This window comes from Sturnira hondurensis, unplaced genomic scaffold (genome assembly GCF_014824575.4).
Source record: "Sturnira hondurensis isolate 20B ecotype Veracruz unplaced genomic scaffold, ASM1482457v3 Scaffold0021555, whole genome shotgun sequence".
Lineage (NCBI taxonomy): Eukaryota > Metazoa > Chordata > Mammalia > Chiroptera > Phyllostomidae > Sturnira > Sturnira hondurensis.
The window spans coordinates 4,393,603-4,407,520 of NW_028094186.1; the positions used below are offsets into that span (position 1 = coordinate 4,393,603).

General features: G+C 49.2%; 1 protein-coding gene across 7 annotated transcripts in view; it reads left to right on the forward strand.

Moving 5' to 3' along the window:
• Positions 1 to 9,532, forward strand: part of USP48 (ubiquitin specific peptidase 48) — a 69,680-nt gene extending 60,148 nt beyond the window's left edge. For all 7 annotated transcript variants that reach the window (XM_037033021.1, XM_037033025.1, XM_037033022.1 and 4 more), the window contains 4 exons: positions 3,935 to 4,060; positions 5,356 to 5,404; positions 7,949 to 7,975; positions 9,002 to 9,532. In XM_037033021.1, coding sequence (XP_036888916.1) covers positions 3,935 to 4,060; positions 5,356 to 5,404; positions 7,949 to 7,975; positions 9,002 to 9,024 — 225 coding nt within the window. In that variant the 3' untranslated portion in view covers positions 9,025 to 9,532. The remainder of the gene's footprint in view (positions 1 to 3,934; positions 4,061 to 5,355; positions 5,405 to 7,948; positions 7,976 to 9,001) is intronic.
• Positions 9,533 to 13,918: the final 4,386 nt, after the last annotated feature.

The following is a 13,918-nucleotide window of genomic DNA, read 5'->3' on the forward strand; positions in this document are numbered from 1 at the left end:
AACAAACCAAAAAAAAAGTAGCCTGGGGCATGATCGGTGAATAGGGAGGGTGGGGTGCGGGTACCATGCCATTTTTGGTCAAAAACTGTTGAATTACTTACTCCCTGAAGTGTGGGCAGGTGCACTCGTAAGTCACCCATCGCGAAATCAGCGAACATGTTGAAAGAATCTTAAAAAAAAAAATTCACTGAAGCCAAACACAGGCTCTCAACAACAGCAGCTGGTGCACTGAAGCAGAAAGGGTCCTAGAACCCCCACAGGGGCTTGGGGGGAGTCTGCGCTGCAAGGGACCCTCCCTCCAGAAGGTAATTCCGGGGGGGTTGGGTCCCCCTTGTATCCTCTTCTGTGACCACTTAATAGGTGTTTGAGTAGCTCTGATCGCCAGGATCTTCTGTGAAATTTACGGGGAGAAAAAGACAGCTACTTAACTGTCGATTCACTTGGATGAGTCAGAAATATCTTTAACAACAATACTTTTGGTGTCAGAAAAGTCTATTTGGTAGAATTTTAAAGTTGCCTTCACCTGTCTTTATAGACTGGGTCTTTTCCTAATTGATTTTTAGAGGTCCGTTTTAGGTTGCTTGCTCCCCACTCCCAAAAAGCGTGCATTGCTCTGCAGGTCAATTCGATGAGTGTGACACAAGCATCTACGCAGGCATCAGGAAAATGCTTCGTGATGGTGTTGTTTCTCGCTGTCAGAGCTGACGTGCTGTAGATGAGCCAATGGTACAGCTCTAAACCCGGGCAAGGGGGCTGATAAGTTCAAGATGTCCATGGAAAAAATCTGGCTCCTAGTCTGCTTCAGTCACTGATACATATCCAAGAAGTTGACCAAATTTCCTTCTCTGCTGCTTTCATGTGGCACAGTTTAATGGTTATGCATTTTTCCTTGTTGCTGATATTTATCACTGTAATTGAGGCAAAAGTACAGGCTTCCTTTGAGGGTGGTGTGTGTTCCAGATTGTCCTGGGAACAGTGTTTCTTTCCCTCGGTTGAACCCACGGCTCTGAAAATAAATGTGTTGGCATATTATCTTCCCTCTGTTATTGTACCTTTTACATCTGAGAAAGCGTGCTTCTGTCGCTGGCTTTATGCCTGTCAGTGGTAAACCTCGAACATACAAAACCTTTAAATTACAAAAAGAGCCCCTGTGGATAAAGACATTTGAAAAGCCTGTGCTGCTTCTATTATGGACTTCCACTTTTGAAGAATAAATCAAAAAGTCGGCAGAAATAACCTCTCTCCGGGAGCACATTACCTGCACAGATGCGCAGAAGGAAGGCGCAGCTGTCCGAGGGAGGCCACCCCCCCCCCCCAAACGGGCTCTGCTCAGCCGCCTCCCGTGCCGTGTCCTCCCTCTCATCTCCCGCCCCGGCCTCGGGCACCGCTGTGATCCAAACAGAGTCGACAGGAAGGTCGAGGAAATGTAGTTTCTTCTCATTGCTCAGTGGCGGTAGCTTTGAAAGCTTCAGCTACATGTGACCTTTTGGTCCAGCCACCTGGACAGCGTTGGAGTTTGTGGCTGGCATGCGTGCGATGCCCAGTTAGTGGCGGTGGGTAGCCTTTTGAAAAGCATGTGATACTTTTTATTTTTATGATCGGCGGGGCCCTTCCTCTAGGGGGTGCTATTCCAAGTTGATGGGATGGCAGGCTTCGTGAAACTGTCAGCGTTCTGCCCTAGACACACCCACTGACAGTTGTGTGAAACCTGAAGAAACTTGCTCTGCCGAATTATTAACATCCGCCTATGATGCCATCAAGTAAATGAAGTATAATTTATTCATTGCCTTTCTCAAAGGATGCTCAGGGTTTAGTTGTGTTGTTTCATTTTCCCAAAGATAGGTTTTGAGTGGGTGGTATTGCCTGCCTTAGCAAGGAGGAAGTTTTGGCACAGGCTAAATGGCTGGCAGTGGGGGCCACCACTGCTGCACTTCCTTATTTCAGACACTCGGGCCCACGCGTGCACACACATGTGCACACACATGTGCACACACATGTGTACACGCACACACTAGCAAGCAGCAAGGTGCCACTTGACTTTAGGAAAGCAGCATTCCTGATTTGCTCCACAGATCAGGAAATCTGCACCTGCATGTTGAACGGGCCCATATGATATTAATTATACTTGCGCATTCTCCTAGCACTTGGGGCTTCTGAGTTACTGTACCGAAGGCCTCCGTGCCTTTGATGGGTCTGTTCCCTCCTTCTGAAACACTGGTTTTTTCTCACTAGTGAACACTGGTTAATTTTCCATGGCACCTCTTCTGCGAAACCTGGCTTGGCCCCTGGTTGTAGGGCTGCCTATTCTTCCCTGTTCCCCTCGAGCCTCCGTGCGCCTCCTTCCACCATCCTCACGTCGTTGCGCCCTTGCTTCTGTGCACTCCGGGGTGGGATCAGCCACTTTCACACTTCTTAGCACAGCCTTGGACGTGTGGTAGCTTCTTAATAAATGTTTCCTCTGTTGTTGAGAGAGTGAGCGTCCTTCTCCACGTGCTCAAACGAAAGCCCGACATCAGCCCGTCGTGGTGGCATTCTGTAGGGAGCTGTTTGCCGGCGGCCCGGTCCCACAGTGTGTGCGGAGGCAGCTAGCATCCAGGGACACGAATGAGTGCCCCTCCAGCCAAGCAGCCGTGACTGCTTGCATTCGGTTGGTGTCGGGCTGTCTCTGTGCTTTCCTCTTCACGAGTCCCATTTAATAGCCTTGGGCTGGTTGCCTCCATCCGGGCCTGTGTGCTGGGCAGGCTTTGGTAAACCTGCCCTATCAGTGCTTCTTACTCACTCACTGCTTCTTTATTGCACAAACGGGCTGACTGCTGCAAGTTGCTCCTTGGTGATTCTGTGCACTGTAGCCACGGAGCCCTGTTTGATCAGCCAGTCCGCGCCTGCTTTTTGGGGGCTGATGTCCCTTTGAGAAGTCCACTCGAGAGTCCTACTTATCTGTGTGCCATCATTAAAGCCACTGTCCTGGTCACAGCCTTCCCTCCTGGGCCCTGTTGCATGCACAGTCGGTCCGGGCTGCTTTGCTAGGCTCACTTTGTCTTCCCAGATTCAGAGAGCGGAGGAGTAGAGTACGTCACAGATGTAGGGGCGATAAAAGACACCGTGACAGAGTGCAGTCAGGAAGTGTGTAACGAAGTTATGAAGCCTAATGGAGTCAATACCCTTGAACTCACCCTGCAGGTTAAGAGTTACAACATACCACTGCAGGTATCCATGCAGGCCCCCTGGAGCCCAGTTCCTCCTTGCTCCACACTGGTAATCACCACCAGGAAACAATAACAATTAAATTTTTTTTCTGAATTTGGAAAAATGTTTAAATATTATGCCTAATAATCTTTTCTTGAGTGTATTTAATTTTTAACACTCGGCTGGAACTAGGGTGGGGTGTATGGTCCTTACCTTTAAGAAATTCATAACTTGGTTCTGAGAGGCAGGACTGGGTCTGAGCACATACGCATCCCAGGGACTGAATTACGTACGTAGTCCAGGCTGCTTGCAACCAGAGGTTGCAGAGTCCCGGTCCCCTGCTGGTTAGTTTACAGGTGGTCTAACGAAAGAATTTGGACCCGACTTGATTGTTGAAAGGCTGTAGGACGTGGGCGTGATGGGAGTGGCTATGGTGCTGGCTGCCAGCCCCGCCTCCGCTCCTTGGATTTCCCCACGCACCTTCCTCGGAGAGGCCAGGAGGTGCAGAACCGAGGGGCCTGCGGGTGTCGCTGTTCCTCTCGCCAGGCCTCCTAGGGGTGTTCCCAGCTACACTGGGGTTTTAGCCTCCGTAGGGACGCAGCAAGTGGGCTGATTGCAAACAGTGGTGTCTTTTGTGTTCTGAAGTTCTTTTATTCTCTTTAAGATTCTGTGCATTATTTATTCAAATAGGGCATTAAGTCTCAGAATTGTGCTTTGTACAGACTTTTTTTTTTTTTTTTTGGCACAGATCATGCATGCATTTTCGGTTGCTCCTTTTGACCAGAATCTGTCGATCGATGGAAAGATTTTAAGTGATGACTGTGCCACCCTCGGCACCCTCGGCGTCATTCCTGAGTCTGTCATTTTGTTAAAGGTACGTGACAGTTCCTTATGAGGACTTCTGGGCGGTTTGAGTGCTGCCCACCCCAGAGTGAACTGTGTGCAGTGATGGTTACAGTTGCCTAGGGTCCTCTGCAGGGTGTGGTGACAAGTGACTGCCATGCCCTTCTGCTGGCTTCTGGCCTCTGCAGTTCTGGCTGAGCCACAGAGACTTAGATGAGGTCACGTTAGGTCTTGTGGGGTTTTTGTTGAAAGTGATAAATCTAGATCGAGCCTCCTGTTTAACTTCTAGGTCTGCAAAATTAACCATACTTCTTGAATTAAAGCATCCTGTCCTTTGCCCTTGGCTTGAAGCCTCCATCCAGTCAAGCTAGAAAACAGACAGGCATGAGGCTTGGCCACGATAGTCGACAAACTTTGGGCCATATTCCTGGTCCAGCGTACAGAGATTGGCTTCGGGTAGGGTGGATTCAGGGCAGGGAGAAGGCGCTTCAGAAAGGAGGGCTTCCGAGTTGTTAAAGAAAGCGAATTAGTGAACCAGTCTCATTAGCCCAGTGGCTCCCGCGGCCGGGAACACCCCCACTGCTCCGGACACCACTGCGTCAAGCAGTCGCGTGTGTGTCAGATGGTAGAATTGTGAAATGTGCGCTTTTCATGCCCAGGAGCCTCGAGTCTGGTGGATAAACCTAGGCCCTGGAGCTGATGAGGCAGACCCATGTCCACCCCACCACACCCCCTCACCCACCCCCGACCTCCCCCTCTGTTCACCTTTTACTTTTCTTGGAACTGTAGGTTCTGTGGGATTATGTCGAGAACTATTGAATCTTAATAGGCCCGTCTAAAATCCTGGAAATGGCCTGTGTTGTTCAAGGGTTTGTACTCCCTACCGACGGCTAGGCTCTGCTGGTCCTTGGCCTCTGCTCTTCCAGCTAATCCCACCATACGCTTGGACTCAGTGTTGGCTTCTGCCCTAAAAAGGATGTGGGGGTTTTGTTCTTGGTGGTGAGGAGGAACAAAAATGTATTTTTAACCAAATTGGCATTTCTAGAGGACCAGCCTGACCTTTTATTCCTCCCTAACTCATATTCGCCAGCAGCACCTAACTCACATTAATTAAATCAGAGTGTAGTGACCTCAGCGCATCTACGCATGTCTACATCTAAAGGTGTTTGGGAACGGGAGAACAGTGCCACACAGAGTGACGCGTTGGGGTTCGTAGCAGCACCGTAGTCGACCCGGGCCAGACCTCAGCGGGACGAAGGCCTCGCCTGCCGCCCCTCCTGGCTTTCTCTCCTGTGTGGTTTTCAGTTGTCTTTCTTTGTTTTCTAGGCTGATGAACCAATTGCAGATTATGCTGCAATGGATGATGTCATGCAAGGTAAAGATGAATTTATTTTAGGAATTTGGTGATTAACTTGTGAGAAGGAAGTAGAATTGCAGATATTGAAGCTTTCATCTGCAATACTATTAACCTTTAAAAAAAGCTTCTACATGTTGTTAAGATAGACTCATAAATTTATAAGATCATAGATAAAGGTACCTACAAAAATTTGGAAAATGGAAAACAGAGACAATTATTTAGCTGGCTTGTAAAAAATAAATAAATGTAAACCTACAGCTGGAAGAGGCCGAGAAGAAGCAAAGATCGTGGAGCCTCAGACAGGCTCACAGGAATTGGGGGCCAGGTACCCTTGAAAGTGGGAGTGAGGTGTGGGCCTCGAACAGGAAGCTTGGTGGGAAAACTGCACAGGAAGCAGTTAGACAGCTCGCTGCCCCCAGATCCTCACAGCCCCTTCCTTTCCGCCCGCGTCACTGCCTCAGGTGGGCAGCTGGAGTCTGGTTCAGCTCACTGGAGAAACTGAGCGCTGAGGCCGAGGCCCGTTATGTACCAAATGAGGAGACCACCCCTCGCCCTTCGTTGAAATGCTGGCAGCCCATCTCTCTCAACTCCACACAGAAGAGAGAAGATTTTACTCGGTCTGGGGGAACTGGTCGAGAAAATAGCCAACAAATGTTACAAAAAGAAAGTGGCTTGGCCCTGGCCGAGTGATTGAGATTCTGTCCCTGGTCAGAGTGCATACAAGAAGCACCCATTGAGTGCATCGATAAGTGGAACGTCAAATCGATGCTTCTCTCTCTCTCCCTTCCTCTCTTAAAAAGCAATGAAAGAAAGTGGTTCATCTCCCAGGGAACCTTCGTGAAGCCCACCAGTGCCCCCTGCAGAGTTTTCAGGCGTCTTTTTAGTGAATCACACTTAACTAGGCACAGATGGGCAGCCAGTGATCACCAGGCAGCAGAGGAATGAGAGCAGGTAACAGAAAGATGTCACTCAACAGCCTGACAACAAGGAACCCAGAGGCAATAAATGGTGCAGGAAGCAAAAGAAAGCTTACAAATTAACTGAATAATACAGAAAGAGCACGCAGTAGCTAGGGCCTATGTAGAAGGAGCATTCGGAGAACAGAAAAAAGTTCATGAAATTAAAAATGATCGCACCAGGGGCTCAGTATCGTCAGTGAAACTGGGAGTAAGAGGGCTCTAGAAGTCCCTAGAGATGTGGAGGGGGAGCCAGTCGCAGTCCTGGGCCGAGGAGTCCGGAAAGAGGCTGCTGGAGCGTGCGCACAGGCTTCTAAGGAAGTGCGTTCCGGTCTAGCAATCTGCAACCAGACAGACTTAGTGCTGCCTTCCCCCTTGATGGCTCTTGGAACACATATAAGGCCTCAAAGACTTCCCTCCTTGCACCGTTTGCCAAGATGCTATGGGAGGGTGTACTCTTAAACAAGAGAGTGAACTGAGAAAGAAATCAGCGGAACCAGAAAACGGTGATTGACTTAGGAAAAGGCGCCGGAGAAGAAGGGGAAGGGAAACTCGGAAGGGAAACCCAGCAGCTGAGGGGCAGGAAATGAGCAGGCGGGGAGCACCCTGGGCCTGATCGCAGGGGCGGTCTGCAGGCTCTGGAGAAGGGTGTCCGCAGGGACAAGTGGATGTGGTAGGTGGCTGTCTTGAGGAGTTTACACTGGAGTTGGAAATGGCACGGGGAGAATGAAACAGGTGAATAATGCAGCATTACCAACCCAGAAAAAGGAAAAAACTGTCCCACCAAACAAGCAGCACAGCCCCAGTGCACCGAGGGGTTCAGTGGGGAGCAGTGTTACGGAGTTAAAATGACGTGAACCCCAGCGATGCGCTCAATGGCAGAGGGTTGCTGTGTGGTGGTGGGGCGGCTGGCACCTGTCCTCCAGGAAGTAGTTAGACATCTAGAACTGTGAGATAGTAATGGAAGCATGCTATTTTTTTTTTAATTTTTAAAAAGATTTTATTTACCTTTAGAGGGAAAGGAGAGAGGGAGAGAAACATCAATGTATGGTTGCCTTTCATGCGTCCCCTGCTGGGAGTTGGCCTGCAGGGAACTGGCCTGCAACCCAGGCATGTGCCCTGACTGGGAATCCAACCGCAGTCCTCTGGTTCGCAGGCCTGTGCTCAATCCACTGAGCTATACCAGCCTGGGCCTAGCATGCTATTTTTAAATAAAGAGGTTAAATAGCCTAAGAAATGGCCGTAGCAGTCCACAGTGGCTCCTTCTGGGAGGCGGGGGATGGAGGGGGGATGGGGAGAGACCCGCTGCCAGGGGGAGGGCCGGGTGGTTTTCCCAAGGCCTCCCCGGAGCCATGTGAAATGTTGGCCCCGGGTGTCATAGCCCTTATTTGCGAGTGTTTGATTTCTTAAGCGATGCATGGATATAACTTGGATAAAAATAAAAACAAAGAATGTCATTTGATTGTCAGCATCCATAACTTGAAAAGTAATCATTATGGGTGACTAAGGTAATTAAAAGTTATTTTAAGTTTTTCATCTTTAGGCATGGAGGCGCTCTCATTACTCCCTGTCATGACACTCTTTTCCATTTTGAATTTTTCCCCAGTGTGTATGCCGGAAGAAGGGTTTAAAGGTAAGTTACATTTGTCATGTTTTGCTCACGCATGTCAGAGCCATGCTGTCACTTTCTATTAAAGTGGAGGCTATAATTTGATTTTAAATTTTAATTCAATCTGAGTCTCCTGATTGAAATTAATTTTAGTTAAATGCATTTTTTTTATTCATGCTTCTTCATTATCTTTCTCAGCACTTAGGTCTCAGAGGGGGCCTGTGTGTTTGAAGTGTGTCCCACCAGATGTCCACCCTGCTTTCTCCTCCTCATTTCAGGGGGAGATGGGGGAATTAGCTCGTGGCATTTCCAGGTTTCTATTTAACCTTTTTCCAGTTCACCTTGTCAGTCCCATCTTATAGCAAAACAGTTTGTGTGTGACTGATAAGAATTAGAGGAGAAGAACTTGCTGAATTATACGAGGTTCAGTGAAAAGGTCTTGTTTATCTATTGAGAATTAAGGCATTTCTCGGATTATCACTCCAGACGGAGACTCGCGGTGCCCTGCACCGCATCGTGGCCACTGTAGCTGTGCACAGCAGCGGGACCCGTGAGTCCACCAAACGCGGACCTTTGGCATTTACAGGTTTAGCGTTGTGATTGTTTGCAGCCCACTTCCTCGAGGTCCGTGGCAAGGTGTGATTTTGCCCAGGAGTGAGTTTGAATCCAATGTCATGGGTTCTTTGCTAAAGGAAATGAGTGGAACAAAGCTACTGGCCTCGAAACTACAAAGAAACTCCTGATGTGGTTAAAACAAAAAGTTCAGCAAAAAATTTTTTTTATGAAAAATGGCCATCCAGTGAAAGCGTCAATAAAATGTGGTTAACTGCGTGACACAGGTAGGAAGTACCTGGCTTCCAACCGAAATGGGACTTGGCTGAAAGCCTCCAGGTAGCTGATATTTTTTTCTCGCCCTTCAACGTCAGGGGGCTGCCTACTCATTTATTAAGTTGGAAGTCCCCTGCCGGTGATGCGCTCTTGGCAAATGGGAGACGTGAATTCGTAGCTTCCGGTTCACAGCTGTTCCCCCACGTGTGTTTCTGTTCCCAGGTACCGGCCTCCTTGGACATTAATCTTCAGAACACTTGCTGACCGCTAAGCAGTGACCAGAAGGGAAGAGGAGTTTGACATGTTGGGGCATTAAAGAAAAGCTGGATTTAAGAAAGAAATCATTACCTGCTCTTCCAAAACCATTCAGAAGTGACTGTCCCAAATGCCTTATGTCAAATAAAGCAGATTGCACTGAAGGACATCAGACTTGAAGGAAATGTTTCAGATTTTCTATTTAAGGGGTAGGGTGGTGGGGGAAAGGGCAAATAAAGACCGAACAGATTTAGTAGCAGTAACAGTAAATCATGTTTACATATGAGATTTATAGTCACCGAAGGGAATCAAGTTCTGTTCTATTTCCTTGCTCGAGTTTCCTATCAGACGCATTGGTCCATAAGGGATTTGTATCACAGTAGATGGGACAACATTCTGCTCTGAACTGAAAGTAACTCTTTAGAGACGTAACCTGCTTACCAATACCTGTCTTTGATTCATATTTTACTTTCAATAAAGCATGAAAGTGAGGAACTTGCCATAATTGTGGAAAAGTGTCTTCAGATTAGACTCCTCTGCGTGGCGGCTGCGGCGCGCCCGCCTCACTCGCTGCCTGGCGGCCTGGCTCTCCGTGTTGGGTACCGGAGGGGCACCCTCGCCTCCCGCTGTGAGCAGGGGACACCGGCTCGCGCTTGCTTGCCAGCATTTCAGGAAGGATGGCGAATGCTCATTGCGTTGTGATAGCATCTTCCTCCGGTTTCGCTGTTAACCAGACGTGGGGATCAAACACGCCTTGCCCTTTTGAAAAACCCCACTGCCTTCTCGGAAAAGTCAAGTGCACTGAAGCGAATGGGGACGGCAGGAGGCCTTTGTACAATGTCCCCCCATCTTCAGGTCCACCGCTCTGCACCTCACTTCTCTGTTTGCGAGTCTTCCGAGATGGCCAGGAAGTATCTTTTACACCACTTTGTTTGAAAAAGAAGGAAAAATGTGTGGATGGGGTGTTCCGCATTACCTAACCCAGGGTTGTTATTAGCAACATATAACCAAAGCAATATTTATTCTTAAGAATATTGAAGGACTTTGTAAATGGAACTTAAGACTGAAGTTCGTTTCACTGTTTTCTCTGTTGACTCTATGTAGAGCTTGGGACAGAGATGCTGAATCGGGCATCTCATGCTGACACTTTGCAGCCTTGGGTCTGCACTAGGTTTCCTGCTCCCTCTTTTCCGAGGATTTAAGGTCAAATAGTAGAGGTAGGGGGCGGGGGGGGGGGGCAGACTTCAGTTGCAGGGCCAGTANGGATTTAAGGTCAAATAGTAGAGGTAGGGGGCGGGGGGGGGGGCAGACTTCAGTTGCAGGGCCAGTAACCTTGGCAGCATCCCTTGTGAGTGGCACTTTCTATCAGAATAATTACGGCTCTTTGGTAAAATTACAACTTATATGTTTCCCCTTTGTGTTTGCAGTGTCTCCCGCCTTTGTGCCCTGAGGACACAGGGTTAATGAGCCTATGCAGGGGGAGGGGGCTGCCACCTTGAGTGAGCACAGAGAAAGGACTCAGTCAAGATCACCGATAGCTGATCCTCATTGTAGAGCTCAGTCTTTTATTTTGCTCCAAAGAAATGAAGCTGGAGCATAAAAGTAATTAAAAAAGCAACTTACTCCTTCCCAAGGTAAAGACAGGTATAAGGTCGTTAGGTGCCAGCAGCGGCAGCAGACTTCCCTGCTAAGCAGCTGTTTGGCCAGAGGAGGTTCTTCTGGGGATTAAGATCAACCATTCAGTACCCCCCAGAAACCTGATGTGTTTCTCCCAATCTGCTGTTAATAGCAGTTTCAAAATCTGCTATTGGAGTCTTGCTCATGCAGTGGCACAGAATTTAGGCCTTATGTATGTCTGCCAGGCTGATAACCCAGTCTCAGTCCTGGCTCCTTCGTTAACACGGCCCTGGGGGTGGGATCGAGTGGGCCTGGAGTGAGCAGGTGATGCCCCACAAGTCTGTTCCCAGAGCCCCAGCCATTGTCTTCCTTCCACCCTGGCAGCTTATCCTGGTTCTTCAGTGCTGCTCAGAGTGGGTCTGTGCCCCACAGCGCTGACCGCTCCTCGGATCTTTGTTACGAGTGCAGGACTCCGGGCCAAGACCCACTGACCTGGAATCTGCACCCACAGGCTGCCGTCCTGTGCTCTGAGTGGAGAAGCCTTGGGCCAGCACCTCTTTCCCACCCTTCGTATTTATTGGCCTTGCGTCGCCGCCGACCTCACCACTTTGTACAGGGAAAACAGGTGTAAGCTGTAACCTAAAACCCGATTCTTGCTTCGTCTGTGTTTACAAATAGATGGGGACCAATTGGCTGTGACCACACTGCAGAGCGGAGGCGCTTCCCATTGGGGGTTTTAATGTGCTTGTGTGCTTTTCTGTACGTCTGTCTTCTGTGGAAGGGGTCACAAAGCCCAAGGGCCTCTCCACTCTCGTTTTGACCACTCCTTGATGCCAAACTAATGCGTCCAGCGCCTGTCACCACAGAGCGTGCCGCTGCCTGGAAGATGGGTCACCATTTGGACGTCTTCATTCCTCGGGGGAATGAGCACCTTCCTGTGTGTTGACGAACTCCATTGTTTAGGATCACTGTTCTCTCTCTGCCGCGTTAAAAAGATGTTTCCCATTATTTCTATGGAGTCATAACCCAGAGCGAATTTTGGGTCACTTTAAATGTCCAGTTGGCTGGCCTGTGCAGTCAGACCCTGGTTAATATTTGAAGCTGGTGCTGGGGTTGAGTGACCTGTTTTAAATACCCCAGGGATGATTTATTGCTGACTTAACTGCTGAAGTGAAATGAGCATTAAAGCCTGTCTTTCCTGCCCTGGACTCACGGAGGAGTCCCACCCTTTCCTGCTGGCAGTTCAGTGCGCAGCTTTGTTCGGTGTGACGGGACCACGAGCGGAGTGCAGCCAGGTGGAAGGCCCGTGCTTCCATTTTAAAAAGGCTCACCCTTCCCACAAGGTGCAGGGTTTTGTCAGCAGCTGCGTTTCCAACCTCCAAACCCTAGATAATGTATGGATACCAATATTAGCTGGGGGATTTATCAACACTGGGATCCTTTTTTTATTAAAATATAAGTTAGAATCCCTCTGAAAACACTGCCACTTGAACAGGTATTTCACTGAGCAAACAGCTTTGCGCTCAGTCCTGTGTGCCAGAGAAAGTCTAGTAGGGAGGCGGAAAACGACCTCCCCCCTTCCGCATCCCCGGCCTTCGTGGTTTTCTTCCACTCTGGCTTCTCAGTAAAGTAGGCTAAGGAGGCTGCTAGCTGTTGAGATGGCACCCAAGTGTGGAGGCAAGTGTCGCAAAGACGAGTGTGAGAAGTTGGGTCACCTTCGTTCCAGAGAATTTCACCATTTACCTTGTAACTAAGGGAAGTTGCTCTGCTTTGTCTCAAAGTTTTCTTGCCTTGTAGAACAAGGTGGTGTTTGCCGCCTTGTTTCCCTCCCACGCGGAGGTCAAGCAGTGGTGTTTGGGGGTAAAATGCCTTGTCCTGTTCTTCGTCATTAAACTCTAGCCTTTGTGAGGGAGTGCCGTGGAGTCCTCTTTGCAAGTCTCCAAAAACAGTCGCCAAAGCGAAGCCCCCCGGAGCCCCTTCTCTGCATTCAGAGCCACCTTATGCGGGGAGCCAAGCGACGACTGGAAAGGTGTTTGAACATCCCGTTCATGCATAAATCCTTCCTCGGCCCATACGGAAAATGAAGCGGCCAATTCTAAGCCTCCTTGACTCTGTCTGTCGGCAGGATCATGTTGAAAGGGGTTCCAAACACATTTAGACTGTGTTGAAGATTTATGTCTCTGTGATGGGCAGGTCCTGCCCTAGAGGGGCAGCTTCCCAGGTGTTGACCCTCATTGCCAAGAACATCAGGAACAGGTGCCCTGAGCCTTGGAAACGGGGCTAGGCAGGCGCCGGGCAGCACAAAGGAATGCAGGAGACTGGCCAGTGCTCACAGTCTCCTTTCTGACCTGAGAATCATGGTTTTCATTATTTACCTCTTGAGACATAGTGAGTAATATTGTTCAGGAGAAAGTACTCAGCCCTGGCCAGATAGCTCAGTGAAGCAATGAATGCATGGAAAATCGGGACAACGAACCAGTGCCCCGCCCACCCCACCCCCCATCGACCTAAGAAAAATAGAGTACACAGAACAGGTATTTCCTATACATTCTCTTCCCCAACAAGTAAACCGTGCAACCAGTTTTTGTCACACTGATACAGCAGACGGCTAAACATATCACATTCACTACTTTTTTAACATGCGTGTTTCAAGACAAGTTGGTTGGATTTCTTCGGATGGTGAGATCGAAGTATCTTTGCTGAGCCTCCTCCAAGTGTTGGGGAGAAGGAGGTTGCAGAATTCATCTTGTGACTTGTGAAGCAGTTGTAGGACCTCTCCTGGGTGACTTGGGTCTGCTGCTAGAATTGGGACCTGCACCAACTGGCTGGGACCCCGCTGAGCCTTAGTCACGTCCCCCCGCCCCCCAGCAGAAGCAAGACCGTGATCCATGAAGAAGTGGGTCCTGTTGCCAAATGGCCACGATCCCACAAGCACAAGTGACATGTCGGCCTACTCACGCAGTTTCCACGCTTTCTCATGCACGAGGCCATCCGAATCGCCCACGAAGACAGTCAGGAGAGCTTGTCCAGCATAATTACCGTGTCAGTCTGAAACAGAGGGCATTGTCTGTTTCCCCCACCACTGTGCTTAAAGCAAAAAGGAAAAAAAAATGCACCCTGCTTTCAAGGACTTGGCTAAGACTGAACAGGGCCAGGCCCTTTGAAGTGAAATTGCTCTCGGTCAGGAAGGGAGCCAGCCTCATAACGGCAGCTGGAATGGCAGCTTGAATTCCAGATCTGTTAGTGCTGCCAGGCAGGCCGGCCCTG